At 27.4% G+C, this 19,620-nt stretch overlaps 2 protein-coding genes across 2 annotated transcripts; both read right to left on the reverse strand.

Moving 5' to 3' along the window:
• Window positions 1–150: 150 nt before the first annotated feature.
• On the reverse strand, window positions 151–618 carry LOC112735753 (auxin-responsive protein SAUR64). The gene has a single exon (XM_025785263.2). The coding sequence runs from the start codon at window positions 616–618 to the stop codon at window positions 151–153; it is 468 nt and encodes a 155-aa protein (XP_025641048.2).
• A 3,091-nt stretch (window positions 619–3,709) lies between these two features.
• On the reverse strand, window positions 3,710–4,198 carry LOC112737157 (auxin-responsive protein SAUR68). The gene has a single exon (XM_025786927.2). The coding sequence runs from the start codon at window positions 4,196–4,198 to the stop codon at window positions 3,710–3,712; it is 489 nt and encodes a 162-aa protein (XP_025642712.1).
• Window positions 4,199–19,620: the final 15,422 nt, after the last annotated feature.

The raw sequence follows: 19,620 nt of genomic DNA on the forward strand, positions 1-19,620 counted from the left end.
CATTCGAGTGTGTCGATATTCCAAAGTATGGTCCCATATAAAAATTTCTCAACCGGTATTTTGATAGCATATAAAAAAATGAATAGCTTAGCACAAATGGGGAAAAAAAAAGACACAAAGACAATTATTATGTAGTCACAAATATAAACTTCAAAAACTGCATAACCATTGCTGGCTGTTGTTATTATATAATTCATGATGATTAACATCAAAATATGAGTAGCATCGACGATTTGCAATTGAAATCAAGAGAGCTTCCTCAAGATCCTTAGCTACACTCCCTTCTACCAAGGTAATTACGTATTCAATTAGTGTTGCATCAAATGGCAACATTAGAGGCACATTGCTACATAGACCAAATTCTTCTTCAGCCAACTTGAATAGCTCTATGAAGATTTTGTTGCTCAAATACACCAATGGAAGCACGAATCGCCTCTTATCTGTGCTATACACAACAAAGTGACCCTTCTCTGCCTTCGTCGCCCACGCGCCGCCGAACCCTTCCTCTTTCGACACATAATTTTCTTGACCCTTTCGCCATTGGATCCTCTTCCTCTGCTTTGCAGCTTGTCTCTGCCACTTACTTGCAATTTGGATCATTTTCTTGGTACTAATCATCTTTGATGGTGAAGAACTATATAGAGAAGAATATGATGAGAGACTAATAAGTGATATGGGATATGGTAAGGGATTTAATTTGTACTCCTTTATATAGTGGAATGAAATTTCCAACATAGGGAGAGACAATTTGTTGAATTATGGTACTGAAACTGTGCCTGCTTTTAAGTGGAAGCAATTAAGCAAAAGCATGCATGTGATGTGTACATTGAGTTTGTCCACAATCAAATTGCATGGAATTAGGGTTCTTGCTCCTGTGTGATGCTTATATTATGTATCCGTGATTGGCCACTTGTTTTACAAGGCTCTAAATGGGTCCAAGATTTTGGAATAGGAAAGTGGCCAAAATTCATAGGAAAAAATATCATACATTGAATGGGGGAGAATTGTGTAACAAAGTGATCAATATCACAACCATGTGCTCTTGCTTTTAATTGTGGATTTTGTGGACAAATACTTCAATTGTCTTACAACATTTTTAAAAAATATAATGTTGGCTTAATGGCGATTAATTAATTTATTAAAAGTTGATTAGGTTGAGGTTTGTGTAAATAAGAATGTCTTTTGAATTCTATTTTTTAGATATAACTTCAAAAGCACCAAATAAACATAATAACTAAAATTATTATAAGGATTTCAACAGATAGCAGCGGTTTTTAAGCTGGATAGTGACGATTTTCAACCACCGCAAAATAAATAGTTGCGGTAAGATAAAATTTTATAAAATTTGAATAAAATTGCAAAATTTTTGCTAAATCAATTTTTTTACGATTTAAATCTTATTATAATTTTATATTTTACGTATGTAATTTACTCTTTTGATTTTATGTAAAATTTTGATTTCCTAAGATTGAGATAAATATTTTTTTTATTCCTATTCTTAAGAAAAAAATTACAAGAACTTTATAATCATGAAAAAAATATATTTCTATATTAAAGACAGTATTTAAATGCAATTTGAATTCCAGAAATTTAATTAAATTCTTCTTTAATTTCATTACCAATTAAAAAAAATAAAAGTAGTCTCCAAAAATATTCATAGTCATTATTTTCATTTACAATGTTTTAAAAATGACAAAATACAATTAAACTATTTTTGAGAACGTGTATAATAAGCATGAAGGATATTATATTTATATGGAGCAAGCGAGGGGAAATTATTAAAAGACCAAAATGAAAGGTGGTTATGGTGATGGGATAATAAATAAGGTAAGGGAAGAAATTAAAGGGTACATGTTGGGGCCTAACTGTTAGCGAAGTTGAAGACACAACAATATTTTAGTGGCTGAAGGCATGAACCGTGAAGCACTCAGTGCATCAATTAAAATCACACAAAATGGTTCAATTAAAGGGATTTAGTTTACCTTCCTGAAGTCATGGTACATATGGAATACAATTTTGTGGCCACTTGTTCCAGTGTCTCTTTGTAATGCTAATAAATCCAAATCCTTGCATTGCTGGCACTCAAACCCCAATTACGTATTGCAATAATTAATCTTATGCCAACATCACTAGTCAAAGGAATGTACATAAATTCATTATTATTTTCCCTTTTTTAATGCTTTGCATTTTCAATTTGAATGTGACAAATCCATCACATATAAAATTAATTACCTTACGTGCGTATTAGAAATTAATTATTATGTATAAAAATATATTTAATATTTTATAAAAAATTATTATACTATTAAATAAGTTTAATTATTTATTATAAATTTAATTATTTTACTATGATAAATTTAGTTATTTTGATAATTAATTATTAAATTTTAAATATATAAATTAATATGTATAATTTATGTATAAATATATAATAATTAATTTAATAATTAATTTTAAATTTAAATATAATAATATATATAAAGTTATCTGGATTTTTTTGCATTGTTGAACAGCTCACTATACTACATACAACCATACAAGCCCATCATTATCCAATCTTATCTTTTTGTGAGTATTATTTAATAGTAATTAGTTAAGTGGTAAAGGTTTTAATGTTTGTTTTCTCTTTTCTTAAAAAAAAAGGTATATATTCAAATAGATTTTTAAAAAATTTTGTATCCTTAAATTTTACAAAAGTAAAATATATAGGTTCTTTCGACACACTTTTAAAGATTTATTTGTTCAAATAAAAATAATAAATTTAATTAAAATAAAAAATTATATATCCTATCTTTATAAAATTTAAAAATTTTAATGTAATAAAAATTTTTTTGAAAACAAAAATATCTGAGTTAAAATTTTCTAGAGACCTATTTAAGCATTTCACATCCTACATGTATCTAACTTCAATTGTATTGACATGAAAATTTACTTAAAAAGCCTCATCAATCTTCATTGTCATGATGTTTAATTAATCTTCATGAAGATATATGAGTTTATGTATAAATGAATATATATTTTTTAAAAAATATTATTTATATATTAAAATTAATCATCAAAATTTATTATTATATATTTATATACAAATATTGAAATAGTTAGTTTTAATTACTGATTTTAATATATATTTAGCGTAATTAATTTTTTTTAGATAGTTCCTTACGTACTTGACCCATAAAACAAGAGGAAAACAGATATGCATTATAACTATTTATCCATGTTCTCAAGGTCAGATCAACAATCAGAGATACAAAACAAAATACAAAGACCTTCAAAAAGGTTAAAGACCAAAACAAGACTAACATGCATCCAAATGAAACAGACAAAAAACTGATACTTCTTTCATGTCTACTCCAACCATATATATTTCCAACCTCAAAAGAATCGCCATTATCACCATGGTACCAGGATTACTATGATATTTACAAATTAAATGTATAATAAGCACAGTCAATGTTAACATTTTTTTAGATCATTCAAACTAGTCTCGACCCACAATAGAAAATAAGTTTTTGATTCATGATTAATCTCTTCTCATTGCCATCAAGAATACACAAAAACACCTCAAAACAGTATGTTAATTAACATGTTATAGACTTGCATATAAAAGTTTAATTACATAAAAAAGTGGTTTAATTTCTTGAGAACCAAAGAATTATTTGTAATAATGTTATCTTATAAGATACATATATATAGGTGATACATCAAATTAAAAGCCATAGATAATAGTTTGTTCATGGCTTTGCCTAAGACCATAATAACAATCATGATGAGAAGAAGAAGCTTGGCTGTGACAAGCAGCCATTGAAGTAATCAATGCCTTCTCAACATCTTGAGGAACATTACGTTGTTGAAGCAACAACAAAGACATGACATAGTCCAAGAAAACCCCATCAAATGGTAACCTAATTGGACCGTTCGAAGGTAACCCAAACTCTTCTTCCGACAACTTAAGAAGTTCCCTAAACACATTCGTGCTAAGGTACTTCAATGGAACCACAAATCTCTTATCATCCAAACTATAAACTACAAAGTGACCCTTGTTTGTCGTCGTCGTCGCCGCCGCCGCCGCCGATGAATAATAACAATCATCTGGGTTTCTTCTTTGGTATGAAATTGTCTTGCGCTTAGATGTTGCCATTTTCTGCCACTTCCTAGCCATTTGTATAAGCCTCTTTGCACTAATAACAACAACCATACTTGTATTTTTTATTATTTTGTTATGATGATGATGTATGATTGAATTGTGTGTATATATATATATAGGAAGTGGAATTGGACAATGGCATGTGATGTTGTTTGGAGTGTGTTATGGTGATATGGGTGCATGGACATGTGAAATCGTTAACGAACCACAGATTTGAAGAGGGTGAGTTTTGTGGGTAACAATATAATATATGGACATTATATAAGACAAGTCTTTGTTGTAGGCCATTTCTTCTCCCATGGATTTCTTCTCTGCCATTAAAACTTTAAGATGTCTCATCGTTTTCTTCCTAACAGCAAAAAAAATAAAATAAAATAAAATAAACCATTCGTCTATCAATCTTTTATTTTGGAGGTAATTAAAAATTCACCATGTGTATTAATTACATGAAAAACGTAAGTTTGACTTATAAATAGTACCCTTATTAAATTAATAACTATACTAGATGCATGCGTGTACGTCAAAAATTAATTATCAAATCATTCACATATATATTATTTATATAAAATATATATTAAAAATAAATAAAATAATATATTTATTTATACACAAATATATAATAATTGATAGACAGAATTTTTGTACGTACTTAATATATTTGTTTAATGTCTAACAGGTAATGATACAATTTCATAGTGTTATGTTAGAATATTAACGGTTGAACAGGAATCAAGTTTGAGTGGATTAGAATAATTATATGATTCTAAAAGAATTATTAAATAGATTCGTAAATTTTTTTTATTTTTTATATGTTTTAGTATGATTCGCATATGTTAATTAAATAAAAATATCATTATTTATGAATTTTTTTATCTGTTTAATTTTTTGAAAAAAGTAATATCATAACATGATATTAAAATTTTTATAATTTAAAAATTTAAAATTTAATTTTTATTGCCTCCAAAAAAAATTTTCCAGCATAAGAAAAAAAAGAGCCAGTGCAAATGTAAAAAAAAAAAAAATCATGAAAATAAAGTATTTTTGTGTGAGAAGGTGTGATATTACTCACTAATAATTGTTCAATTTTCTCTCAAAATTTTACGTTATGGAGATAGAAGGAAAAAAAAAAAAAAAAAACAGTTTTTGTATTATTATTTATGAAGTTTGGTGGTCCAAATAACGGAACGGATTAAGACAGACAAGAGTCTAAGACAAGACAACCTCGGGCCAAGCATATCGCCATTTAGAACCATATTCATCTCTAGATAATTTCAAGTGATTTTTTTTTTTTTACTTTAATTAACCTAAATTCGTTTAATTATTTGGTGTATTAAAATAAAAGTAAAGTCACCAAAAAAAAAATAAAAGTATTGTTTAGGGCCCAGGTAGCTATTAGCTAGCTAAGGGTGCCATTGAAGCAGGTATATGGAACCGTGATAGTAGGCATATGCCTAAATATAATTGAGTGATGATGCATGAAAGGTTCAAATCATACACATGATACAATTTCGTATAAGATTCATGTACGAATGGAACAAAAAGATGAGGAATTGAATTAATATGTTGTATTGGCAGTAGAACAAAATTGCTAAGTGGCATACAGAGAGGGTTGTATTATTATTCATGTATGTTCATAAATCATAATCAGTACTGTTTCCGCACATTGTCTATAATATAAGTACAATAATTTGATTTTATATGAGACTGGTACAGCCAAAAAATCCAAATTATGCCAAAATATTTATTACTAGCTATACACTCTTTATGATATTAATTTTTTTTTTTTTACTTTCAAGTTTCAACTGTGTGCGAGTGTTTTTTTTTTTTTTTTTGACTTGGTGTGTGTGATTTTTGCATAAATTAAAGAGGCATATATATAACTAGAGAAGCAATATTTAAAAGACTTATTGGGTGAATTTAAAAAAAATATATATTTAAGTTATTTTTTTAAAAATATTTTATAAAAAAATAAAAATAATTTTATGTTTGGAGGTCTCATGCAAAATTTTTTTTTTATTTATCAATTATGTTTTGGTATAACCATATATATAAAAGTACTTTTTTTGTTTATTTGTTACGTGAAAAATTTCTTTTTTTTAAAAAAAATCTTTTAAAAAATTATGTAAATTATAACTTCTCAAAAAAGATGTTTTTTTTTATTTTTTTAGTGTTTTTATTTTTACTATTAGAAATTTACCAAATATGCTAAAAAAAAGATCTTTTTTCATGAAAAAATATTTTTTTTATCAATTTAATGGCGCCCAAACAAACACTTAAATAAATTTTAACTTTTTATAAAATATTTTTTTATATTTTTATTCTTAATTTGTCCTGTTAAATAATATTGACATGGCAAATTAAATATTCATATGGCATGTCTTGCTATTTTAATATTTAACTTGATATATCAGTACTTAAGGGAAAAATTAAAATAAATACCATTTTAGATTTCTATAAATAAAAAAGAAAAAATGATATGAACTAAAATTAAAAGACAAGTATTTTATGAGGACAAATTAAAAGCTTATTTTAAGTCATTTAAGAAGTTAACTTTTAAGTTCAATAAAAGACTTAATTTTTTCAGTCAATTTTAAAAAAAAAAAAATTTTTACTTTAAATTCTAAATCTTCCTAAAAATAGGATTAAAAAAATCATTTTATAATAAAAAATTAATTATTTATACTGATTTAAAATTTTTCCATAGATATCTAGTAATATATTTTCTTTTTAGATAAAAAAGCGGATTATGTCAGCGAAAGACAATGCATGATAATGGAACCACTACATGGATACAATGCATAAACGGATGATTGGATGAGGGTCTTTTCAGATTAACATAATTTAGAAAGTAATTAAGCGTAGTGTTTTTTTGCTTCATGCATTGAACATGCATGATATATGTATATAGGCCTACCCATGTTCAATGATTTTCCAAAATTGGGGTTACACTCTCGTATGATATTATGATTATCTTTTTCGTTATTCCTTATTCTAACTACTATTGTTAATTAATAATTAATTACTAACAAGCCCTTAATTGGTTGTCATCGTCATCTATGGCTATAATGGCCAGTCAAATCCAACCTGGTTGCCTGGTATTTCTTCTAATTACCCTTAAAAAGAGGTTGAATTTTAGGTACACTTCGTTTAACTTGTTCGATAACATTACGTTTTATTTCATAACACATGATTATTAATTAATCATAGAAGTCTGAATTTTGAACTAAATATTTAATTTTTATATAATTTGTTCAAATTTCAAATGCAAATATCTAGATACAGTTCTTCTTTTTTTTTGTTTCTCATGGTATCTCACAATTTGATAGGCTAAAATTTAATCTATCGCAGATCAGATCTTTATTTAAAAGTTTGTCACTGACCAATGAATTGTTGCATATACAAACTGAGATTCAAATTCCTCATACTTATATAAATGAATTAGTGAGTTAATCACTAAACCAATCTAAATTGGTTGATATAAGTTCCTTCTTATTATTTTGGTTTAATTAATATGGGCTTCATGTATTTTTTATGAGTTGAACTTTGTGGTTTTTGAATAACAAATTTGGGCTTTGTTTTTTTCGTCGTTGACCATAGTATCTGTCGCAGATCAGAGCTTTATTTAAGAGTTTGTTAATGGTCAATGAATTGCTGCATACACAAGACAGAATTTAAACCGCTGAAACTTGCTTAAGTGCAGTATTTTATGAGTTGGGCTTTGTTTAATAAATGTTAGTTTGTACAATAAGTCCGAAATCAATAGCCCAAATCCAATTAAAAATATGGGCCTAGAGAAAATTTTCATAGAGGGTCTTGCTTTAGGCCCATCCCATATTTTTGGCATTTTCTCTTGGAATATTTAAAAAATCAAAATGTTATTAGAAGGCTAAAATAAGTATATATTTATATAAATATATAATTTAATTTATTTTTAATATATATTTTATATTTTAATATATAGTTTATATTAATAGCTAATTTTGGTGCACATCTAAAATATATGCCACATATTTCCTTTTTTTTTTCTGGTGATATAATTGTAATGATTGCAAAAGAATTCAACCTTTAGTATGTTGTAGTCACCAAAAAAAAACCTTTAGTATGTTGTGAATAAAATGGTTTAGGTAAGAATGTGGATAAAAGAGAGCTATGATGAGAAACACTATTGTCTTACACATTGATGTTTCTAATTTTGATATGAGAATTGATTGCTACACCATTTTGATAGTAGTTTTTTCTTCTTTTTTTCCCCCTCGTTTGATTTGAGGATAGGGGAAATGTAGAACGTTAGAAGACAGCTGGGATGCAACGCCTTATATATGCATATTTCTATTTGTGTGTGGTCGGCATAGTGGTCTCTAGCTAGCTTAGCCTATTCATTTGATGTATAAAAGAAAAAGGAGTATCATTCATTCATTCCAGATGCCAACTGCTATGCCTTGTTTTTCAAGTCTAAATTGTTGCACCAATTCACCAAAGTCACCCCACCCCCCAATCATTTCATTTCAGATTCTAATATACGTCAATCTTTTCCATTTCGTTTCCAGATAACATAAAAAAAAAAAAAAAAGTTTAATTGTGTTTTTGATAAATTTATTATTAGTAAAAAATTTTAAATATTTTTATTTGATGAATGTAAAACAAATACATACATTAATAACTTAAAATTTTTTATATTTTAAATAAAAAAAATTTAATTTATAAATTTTAACATGTATCTTTAAGATACAAGATAGATAAACTAAAAAAAAAATTCAGTTATGCATTAGAATGAAGAATTATTGCAGAGACTTTAAATAACGAGATAGTGATAGGAAATGATGTAATTAACCAATAATTTTGGACAAAGTTTAGAGATAGTTACAATAATAATAAAATCATATCTCATTAGATGAGATTTACGGTATAAATTAAACAATATTATTAAACCTATATATATCATGTCTACACTCGTGCTTTTTATTTTTAATATGGGGGAAGGGTTGGGGTGTAACAGCATTATGGAAAATAGGGGTGCTTTTCATGCATGTGGTGTCAGGAGGCTGAAATCGGACCGAGCGATTTGGAATAAGGAACTCGGACGGTCCGATTAGAGGAGATCTACAAAAAAATAATTTTTTTATAAAATTCGGACGGTCCGTTTTGATTTTTTTAAAAAAAAAAAAAAAAAAACTAAAAACGGAGGGTCCGTTTTGTTTTAAAGGAAAAATTAAAAAAAACACAAATGGAAAACTGAGGGTCCGTTTTCAGTTTTTTTTTTTAAAAAAAAAAAAAACTGTAAACGGAGAGTCCGATTTCATGTTAAATAAATAAAAACAAAAACAAAAACAAAAACTAATCGGACGGTCCGATTTGTGATTAACGAATTTTTTTACAAAGAATTCGGACGGTCCGATTTCTCCCTGTCCCACATTTGTGTCTAACACTTGTATACACCATAACCAAGCACAACTCACACACTCTTCCAATATCAAAAAAAATTAGCCTCTACACTCGTTACAATCTTTTTTTCTAATTTTATCTTGACGACAATTTTGAAAGGACGAATTTTTCTTATCCTGTTTTTTATTTTGTCCATTAGCTATTCTTTAATGACTTTGTGCTAAAAACCTTTTTTTTCCATTTATAGCCGAAAACTTCTACCAAATATTGGAAAAAAAAAGCAATAACAATTTTATTTCCACAAATATATAATAGTCATCAGTTTACCCTTTACTTTTAAGCGGGGAAAAAGAATTTTTTTTTCTCCAATATTATGTAATATTTTTTAAAAAAATTATCTCCAAATATTCATATATATATAATATGGTTCTGATTCTATAAATATATTGTGGCGAGTCACTTTTATAAGTCCTCATCATGCATCGAATAACAACTTATCATTTCTATTAAAGGTTAAAGGTATGCATCAAGATGTATATCTAATAAGGGATTATTATTATTATAACTATATAAAAAAAAAATTGAAGATTACGACATGATTTAAGAAAGAAAATAGCGGGACATCGATAATATAATGAAATTAAGAGGATAATATAAGACTAATTTGAAGCACATCATGGCATACAAAATCAGAGAGATACATACACCAAATGGAATATGAGTTGTAAGATTTTGTGCTTAACTTGAGAGACATTTATAAGCAAGAATACAATCATTATTTAATTTGGCCTAATTTTTTTTTATTATATACGGTATTTTCTATTTCAATAGACTAAGAATTAATTTTTTATAAATTTAAACTTTATTTAAGGTTAGCGGTTGATAGATTATTACATACATAAGGTGAGATTTAAATTTTTAATTATTTAAGCGGACGAATGAACTGATCACTCGATCAACCAAACTGATTAATTTGGCCTAATTGATCCAACGAAACCACAATCTGAAACCTAATTTCCTTTTTGTCTGTCTTGTGGAGCCATACGCGGAAGCCACCTCAAAATATCAACCAACATTCATGCCAATTCACCTATAATATTGTTATTCACCAAATTGTGTTTTTTTCCTATCTCCATATCTTATGATAATTATTCTCCCCTCATAATTCCAAATTGAGATCATACAGCTGTAGTATTGAGATTTGAGACCGAGAATCCGAGATATTGTTTTCCTCATACTAAAAAGTGGAATAATTAGTCCTTGAAAATTCGCATTACTGTGACAACACCTAATTGCCATTTTTGTCCTTCACCCCATCAATCCCTTCATCTTTTTTTTTTTTCCTTAAAAAAGATCAAATATTCACTTTTCTTTATCTTAAAAGAAAAAGTGTTTACTTTATTTTTAGTATATACTATAAAATTTTTTTAAATGATTATGTTCTGATAATTTTAACTGTTAATTTTTTAATATATTATATATTTTTTATAATTAATATTAATAATTAAAACTATTAAAATATCGATATTTTAAAAACATTTAAATTTTTTTTCGTTAATATATGCTAAATCACCAATGCATAAGAAAAGTGGGACATAATTTTCCGAAAGCACTAAAGAGTTCTTGTACTAAAAACTCATCATCACCACGTAATCAGTACCCACCTCCATCATTATCTATAACTCATAGGTGTTATCTTAAATATATTAAAAAAAAGATTTTATGTGTTACTGTGTTAACTTTTATGTAATTTGATATATCGAGTTATCAACTCAAAATAGCTTAGTGCGTAGAATAATAGGTCTTTATCAAAGTAAATAAAAAACAATGATTAATGAAGGCTCTGCATTTTTTTTTCTATAAAGATAGAAAATTCGAACTCACAACCTCTTAAATGGGTATAAAAATATTATGTTATTTAAACTATTATTTATTGACTTACATAAGAATTTCTCCCATCTTATATTGGTGGTCCATATTCAATATTCGCCAAATCATTTTATATTTTATGGAAAAGTCTAGTTATAAAAGCGGACAAACAAAATTGTTGTGTAGAAAATATGGATCCTCGACAAAGCTAATTTGACAAAGGGTCCATCTAGTGTACAGATGCACTTTGGTACAGATTTACAGATTTTTGTTTTTATTTGGTTTAAAAGTGTATCACTAAAAGTGTTGCTTAAGGAGAAAGTGTTACCCTTAATCGTTAACTTGGCTCTGATACCAATTTTGTAATCATTTTTAAAATATGATACCATTTTTTTACTAGTCCTTGTATAATGTAATTTCATTTTTATAGTTTTTAATCTTGTTTTAGTTTATAATATTCTTTTTTGCATGGATTATTGTATATAAAATTTTTTATCTGTTTGTCTTTTTCTTCAATATAATTTCTTAAATCCTCAAAAACTTCTTTTATTTCTACACTTTCTGTTGTTTCTAAATACCTTCTTAATTTTTCAACTTCATTTTCCATTTTTTCTTTCAACAGTTTTAATTCTTTTAAGTCATAATATGATTTTCCAGGCATTTATAAATTTTTTAAGTTTAATTCCAACTTGTTTATATTTATTCTTATTTCTATCCTTTTTATTATAAGGTCATCAATTTCGATCTGAAGGTCATTTAATTCCCTTTTATACTCTTTTATTTTACTTTTTAATTTTTCTGCTCTTTTTCTTTTTATTTTATTTTCTGGTTTTTCAATCTTCTTATGCTTCATTATTTATTTTAAAATTTCTGCAAACTCTATCATTGATTCATTACTATTTTCTAGAGATTCTATTAATTTTTCTAGCTCTTCAACTTCTCTTTTTAACTTGTCATAGATTATTTTTAGAGTTTCAAATGCTCTTTGATTTATTTCAAAAAACTGTAAATAATTCAAACGATTTTCTCTTTCAAAGAGCTCTTGTTTCTTGTCTTGATAAGTTACATATATTTCTTCTTTATTTATTGTCATAATTTAGTGTTTAGGGTTTCATTTAATTTTTCGACCTTTTTTGTTAATTCTTTTATTTCAGAATTTTCTTCTTTAATCTTCAACTTAGATAGACTTAAAGGGCTATTAATTTTAGATTCTCTTATTTGAAAATTCGATGAAACTAATTTTCCTGACGGTTCTTTTAATAATAGAACTGAGTTTTCAATAGCTTTATATTTTGGTATTTCTGTTTTTACAATTTTCTGAAATAATTCATCGACATAAATTCTTTCTCTGTTTTTAAATATTATACTATGATGGCTATTTGTTAAAGCATAATTTATTGCATATGTAATTGAAAATGGTTCATCATCTTGTTCCATTAAATTCTTTCTGTGAAATTTATAAGCCAGACTTATAGATCTTCCAAGATTTTCAGTTGATAAAGGTATAGCATATCCCAAATGGGCATTAAATTTAACATTTACGTTTGCCAAGTTTCCATGAACAATTCCAATTATTTGATCTATTGGGTCATCAGTAATTCTTTTGTCACAGATTGCTAGGCTTATTGGTGAATTAATTCCTTTCATATATGTAGATTTGATTAAGACTTGTATAGTACTAATATGAATCCATCCAATTTTAGATCTTTTTTGTTGATCCTTAATTTTCTCAATCTGTTTACTTATTTCTTCATCATTTATCAAAGCTATTTCAAGTTCTCCATTGGCGGATTTTATCTTTATAGGGGCTTCAAGTTGAATTTTTCCATAGTATATTATATTTTTTCTATTAAAAACTTCTTTTAAAAGGTTTTGTTTATTAAAATTTTCGTTTGATTTGAGATTTAATTCTGTTTTTAAAACAGCCTGTTTTTCATTATCTAATAAAGCAGTTAATCTATAATAATCAGATTCTTCTGTTAATTCTAAACTTTCTAAATAATTCATAATTGAAAGACTTAGAATGAATACATACCTTTCTGGAGAAAAACTTCCTTTATTTAATATATTTTACATAAGGTGTTTTTATCTCCAGAGGGGAGATTGTAAATACTAACTCCAGAGGGGAGTTTAGAACTATTTTTCCCTAATGGGAATTCTTCTTCAGATCATAGAATCGCCTCGGCAGCTTCCTCCTTGCTCTCCTAGCATTTGAGTACTCTTTGCCTCTTGCTTTCTATTTTCTGATGCTTCTACAATTGCCTAAGCAACCTATTTATAATGGTTGGGTCTGATGGACAATTCCCATCCTTACCCTTCTTATGACGTCATTGCTTACGTCATTGTTTATTATCTTGCACCAGCTGCATTGTTGGTGCTCTATGACCTAAGCGCTTACGTCATTATGCAATAATGTTGAGAGATGCTTCAGATGTGCTGTCTTCCTCTTTCATTATGTGACCTTCAGATGCGTTGTCTTCTTCCTTTATCATGTGGGTTGATTCCGTTTTATTATTGCTTTCTTCAGATAACTCTGAGACGCATAGCTGGCACTTGTGGTCTTCTCTGTCTTTTATCAAATAGCAGAGATTCCTTTTTATCCCTTCAGGGAGCTTTTCTAAGAGTCCAGATAAGTTGTAGAATGCTGATTCAAATTCCACTAAGAGTCTCATCTCTCTTTCTTCAATTTCATTCCTTTTGCTAGACACAAGCAAAGTATTTCTGCTTTTATAATTAATTCTTGTATGAGATTCCCTTGTTATCTTTTGAGTTCTTTCGAAGACCCTTGCTAGTGTGCTGGCTAGCCTTCCTTCATGACTGTAGATTGTTAAATCTTGAACTTGATCAATTGGTTGAAAATTTCCTGGGAAGACGGACATGAATATTACTTGGTGTGCTGAAACCAAGCATTCTTCTTCTTCATTAAAAATAGGTTGACTGTTCGTAAATTTTAGGGATATATCCCTTGGATTTACGTTATCAATCATATTTTTAAATCTCTTCACTGCATCAACGAATCCTGCAGGAAACTCACTAATAATTTTTAGATCATTAAAAATTAAAATTGTATCAATTAATCCATACTGGAAAAACTGATAGGTGTCCGATGGGGATGCATCTGGAAATATAACCAGCTTTGTTAGCTGTTCTTTGGCAATAGGATAATATCCCAAAATTGCTCTTCTTTCTTCAGTCCAGTTCAGAACTATGTTAAGGGTTTCTCTGAGATTTGATCTACAGACCCTTTTCTTTTCTTTGATTTCAGCCCTTGTAGGAATGTTTCTTATTATCCCTGTTCTCTGGGTTTGAATTGGAGCTTTATCTGCTCTTTTTAGGGTTTGCTCTGGATGAAGAGCTTCATATTCCCTGAAAGATTCCTTTGCTTCTTCCAGTGTTAAAAACCCTCCTTTATGAATTATCCTTGATTGATGTGTAAATGGTGCTGCTTTTTCCCAGGCATCATATACTCCTTTCATGGGGCCATTATAAATTACATAATATTTTTTATCTTGGGTGGATTTTTTGATAATTTCAGCAATTGTTTTATTTTCTGGAAATTTTTCTTCACCTGATTTGTCCACCACGCTTAGCTGGCTGAGCTCTGATGGTTTTGGTTGTTGTGTTGATCTCATTGCCTCGATGGCCTTCTTGAGGGATTGGATCTGTGTCCTTATTTGCTGACAATGCTTGCATTTTTCGAGTTCTTGTTCGTATTTCTGAATTTCTTGATCTAATGCGTTGAAGACGAACTCCATTCTCTTGTTAATGTATCTGCAATAACATTTTTGTCACCCTTAATATATTCAATTTTTATTGGATATTGTAACAAAAATAATTTCCATCTTAACAATCGTCCATGATTATAATCAACTTTTAAATTATATCGTATGAAACCTGTTAGGTAGCTTGAATCTGTCCTTAATGTAAATTCTCTGGGTAGTAAATCAATTTTCCATTTCTTAAGAGATTTAATTGCTGCTAGAGTTTCTTTTTCATGAGTGGTATATCTCTGTTCTGTTGGAGTAAAAGTTCCTGAAATATACCTGCAAAGTAGTTCCTTTGGGGAATTTTTAGAATCTAGTGATTCTTTTCCTTGCTCCAAACTTTTTATAGCTTTCTTAGCTTTTAGACATCCTGACCAGGTTATGTCTGAAGCATCTGTTTCGACTATTAAGTAGTCATTTTCTTCTGGAATATAAAGTTCTGGAAGTTTTTCACATAATTCTTTAATCTTTTGAATTTGCATACTATCTTTTTCATCCCATTTCCATTCTTTTTTAGTACTTATTTTTGGAAATAAGCTTTTAGTGTATTCTGTTATATTCTTTAAGAATCCTTGATCAGAAATATAATTTATACATCCTAAAAATCTTTGTAATTGTTTTCTATCTTCTATTTTATTAGGAAATAAATTTACCTTTTCTAGGACATTTGGCTGAAGTTTTAGCTTTCCTTGAGTAGATAGAATTAATCCAAGAAACTCTATTTCTTGTTTTGCTATTCTTGCTTTCTTTTTGCTAAGAACTAATCCTTTTTCTTTACATCTTTCTAAAACTATTAATAATTTTTGAAGATGATCTTCTCTATCCTGTTTTGTAAAAATTAGTATATCATCAATATACACTAAAACAAATTCATTTAACTCTTTTAGATTTTCTTCCATAAATCTTTGGTAAATACCTGGGGCTTGTTTTAATCCGAATGGTAATACATTCCATTCATAGAGTAACACACTTGTTGATTCTTTTGTTGGGCAAGTAAAAGCAGTTAATTTCTTTGTTTCTTCGTCTAAACGAAGCTGCCAATATCCTGATTTTGCATCAAGAGATGAAAATCAAGTTGCTCCTTTGATTTTTTCTAAAATAGAATCTTTTCTTGGAAGTTTATGAGCATCACCAATAGTTGCTTCATTCATCTTCTTATAGTTAATAACCATTCTTCGTTTTCCCCTTTTAATTTCATTATTATTTTCGACATAAAAGGCTGGAGCCGCATGAGGACTTTTACTTAATCTTATAATTCCTTTTTCCAAAAGATCTCTACATTCTAATGAAAACTCTTCTCTATCTCTTGCGGAATAAGGAATTTTATTTGGAACATTTATCTCTTTTGTAGGATCTTTTAATTTAATACTTACTAATTCGTTATTTGTATTTTTAACATCTAAAGGATTTTCAGCACAAATTTTATCCAAAAGTTCTTCTATCTTTATTTCAAGACTATTTTTTGGGATATTTATCTAAAAGTATAGATTTAAATAACATGTCTCTAATATAGAAAATATTTTAAATTTTAAGATCTTATCTATAGTGGTAGTTGGTATTTTTATACGTTTTGATTTTTGATTTATTGAAGAATCGTGTGATGCTTTTAAAACTATATATGTTAATTCTTGAATGAATGGATGATATAGCTTTAAAAAATTATTTCCTATGATAAAATCCATTCCAGAGTCTAACATATATATAGATGGAACAATGAACCTATAATTTTGAATAAAAATTTCAACCATCTCTGCTTTTTGGTTAATTTTATGTATTGATTTGTCAGCTATTCTAACTCTTAATGGTTTCTTTAATTTTTTCCAATCAAGTTTTATGTTTGAACTAGCAAAGCATTGCGTTGCTCCAGAATCTATGAAAGCATTTATAAACTTTTCTGTTATTTTTATAGTAATAAATGTAGCATTATTACTCAGTCTCTGAGTCTGTTTCCGAGACATATTCAAAAATATAGTCTAAGTTATCATCAGATTCTTCTAATGGTTCCATAAAACAGGACTTAGCAATTTCTATTTGTTTAGTAAGATCCTTTTTATCCTTCTTTTTCGGACATTCATTTGCATAGTGACCTTCTTCTTGGCAATACCAACACTTACAATTTTCTTTTTTATTTGGGCAATAATCACTTTTTTGTCTTTTGTTTTTATTGTTATTTCTTTTTCTAAAATACCTCTTTTTTCTCCAGTTTGGATAATATTTTCTTTTTCTAAATTGATATTTTCTTTTTCTTTGAAAATTTTTATTAAGACCATATTTTTGAGGTATCTCTTCATTATCCTGACAGCAAATTCTAATTATATTTGCAAATCTTTTTTGAGTTGCTTCTTGCATACAACGTTCTTTTATTTCCTCTCTTATTGCAGAGGTTGCTCCGCCAAAATTATTTTCAATTGTTCCTCTATTTATTTCTCTTATAAATCTTCCCATAATAAATTCATTAACAGGATATGGAAGTTTTGTTATATACATACTAAGATAATGATTTTTATCTTCTTCTTTTAATTTGTAATAATGTATTCTATATTCACATATATAAGACTCCACATTACATAGATCATATATCTGAATGTTAGCTAAATGATTTTTTGCTTCTTGATATTCTTTATTATAGACTTCTTGTTTATGATCTATAATATTTTTTCCAAAAAATTCTTTATATAGAATCATCATTATATATAATATCTTATCATAAGCTGTTGTTTTTGTTGCTAATTCTTCTATTATTTGGTTTTCTATTGATGTCATATAATCTCTTATAGCTCCTTTAGTATGAAACCCTATGTAATTCCAAATATCTCTTCCAGATAATTCGTTAAGTTTTGGATTAGTAAAGGCTTCTAATAAGAAGGAATTCAACCAGTTTTCGAAAATTTCTTTTTTATTCTTTTTACAGTCTAAATCGAGCATTCTTTCTCCTTCCATTTCCTGAATTTTAGGAACGTATTTTGATGGTATTTTTGTATATTTTGAATCTTTATTTATAAATCCTTTTTTAAAAGCATAATTATCAAAACCTGTTTCCCATTTAAATTGAGATTGATTATCCCTAGATGTTCCAGCTTCATTTTTTACTTGTATTGGAATTGCTGGTTCTTCGTCACTTGAATAATCTAGGATGTGTTCTTCATTTTCTATATTTTCAGAATTTACTAATTCTTCTTCTATCTGAAATCCCTGTTCCATAATATTATTTTCTTGAGCCATTTTTAATTGTTTAAAAAGCATTGTAACTTCTTCTAATTTTTCTTCAATATTCATAATTTTAGTGGTGGTTTTACTTTTAAATCTGTTATGTTGATTATATTTTGAAATTTTTCTTCTTTGGGATTTTCTTTTTCCTTATTTCTTTGAAATTTTATAGATACTAATATTTCTTCAAGCATATCTACTATAGAATTTAATTGAGGGTTAAAAGTATGATAAAGATGTGGGGAATCATTTCCATGGTAACATTTCTTAGAAATTCCGTGTGAAAAATAAGTTTTTTCAGGTTTTTGAAGTCCTTCAATAAAACTTATAGTAAAATAAAGATTTTGAGAAAAATCATTTTGTATTGATTTTAAGAATTCGGTGTCATTACAGTTAACATTAGTTAAAATCATTAATTTTTGATCTATTAATTTCGATAACTTAATTATTTCTTCTCTTAAATCTTCTAATTTACTTTTTTCCATTAGGTGACGTTTTTTCTTTGTGAAGAGCTACGGTTTTAAGTGAAAAGTGTGGCTTTAAAAAGTGTGGTTTAAGGAAGCAAATCTTTAAATCTGTACAGATTTAGATCTGTACCATATAATTTCCTTTTGACAAATTATGCACGGAATAAAGTGAAGAAACTCTTTAGTAATCTATAAGAGCATATAAATTAAAATATATTTTTTTCTTGCAATAAATATAATCTTCATAAATGTATACAAGCATAGCAATATTAACGCTTGAGCATAATTAATCATCATAAATGTCTATTAAACATAGGCATATTAACATCTCTTGACTATAATTAATCTTCGTAAATGTATATTTAAGCACACGAATATTAACATCTCTTGACAATAAATTAACTGACACTATTAAACCTAATATGAGTATTAATTTTAACAATGTTTGAAATTAGTATAAAGTATAAACTAGTTTAAGGTTATGTTATTTTATATTTTTAATTGTTATTTATTTTATTTTGTATTGTTTAATTACTATTAAACTAATTAAATAATATTAGACTAATTATAGATACTACATATATAAAATAATACATGTTAAATTAAATAAAATAATTTTAAATTATTATCTTTTTAATATTATTTTAATTTTAAATAAATATAATTATTTTTATAAAGACGTCTGGATGTTATGAACATTTAGTATGATTTTAAAAAATTAGACTAAATTACTAAATCAACAAGTTCAATCGGGTTAACTGAGAATTGATTAGACCGATTTAGT

Source organism: Arachis hypogaea, chromosome 13, assembly GCF_003086295.3.
Source record: "Arachis hypogaea cultivar Tifrunner chromosome 13, arahy.Tifrunner.gnm2.J5K5, whole genome shotgun sequence".
In the NCBI taxonomy this organism is placed as follows: Eukaryota; Viridiplantae; Streptophyta; class Magnoliopsida; order Fabales; family Fabaceae; genus Arachis; species Arachis hypogaea.

Coding starts and splice junctions, on each gene's coding strand:
- LOC112737157 (XM_025786927.2), bottom strand. CDS start 4,198: ATGGTTGTTGTTATTAGTGCAAAGAGGCTTATACAAATGGCTAGGAAG.
- LOC112735753 (XM_025785263.2), bottom strand. CDS start 618: ATGATTAGTACCAAGAAAATGATCCAAATTGCAAGTAAGTGGCAGAGA.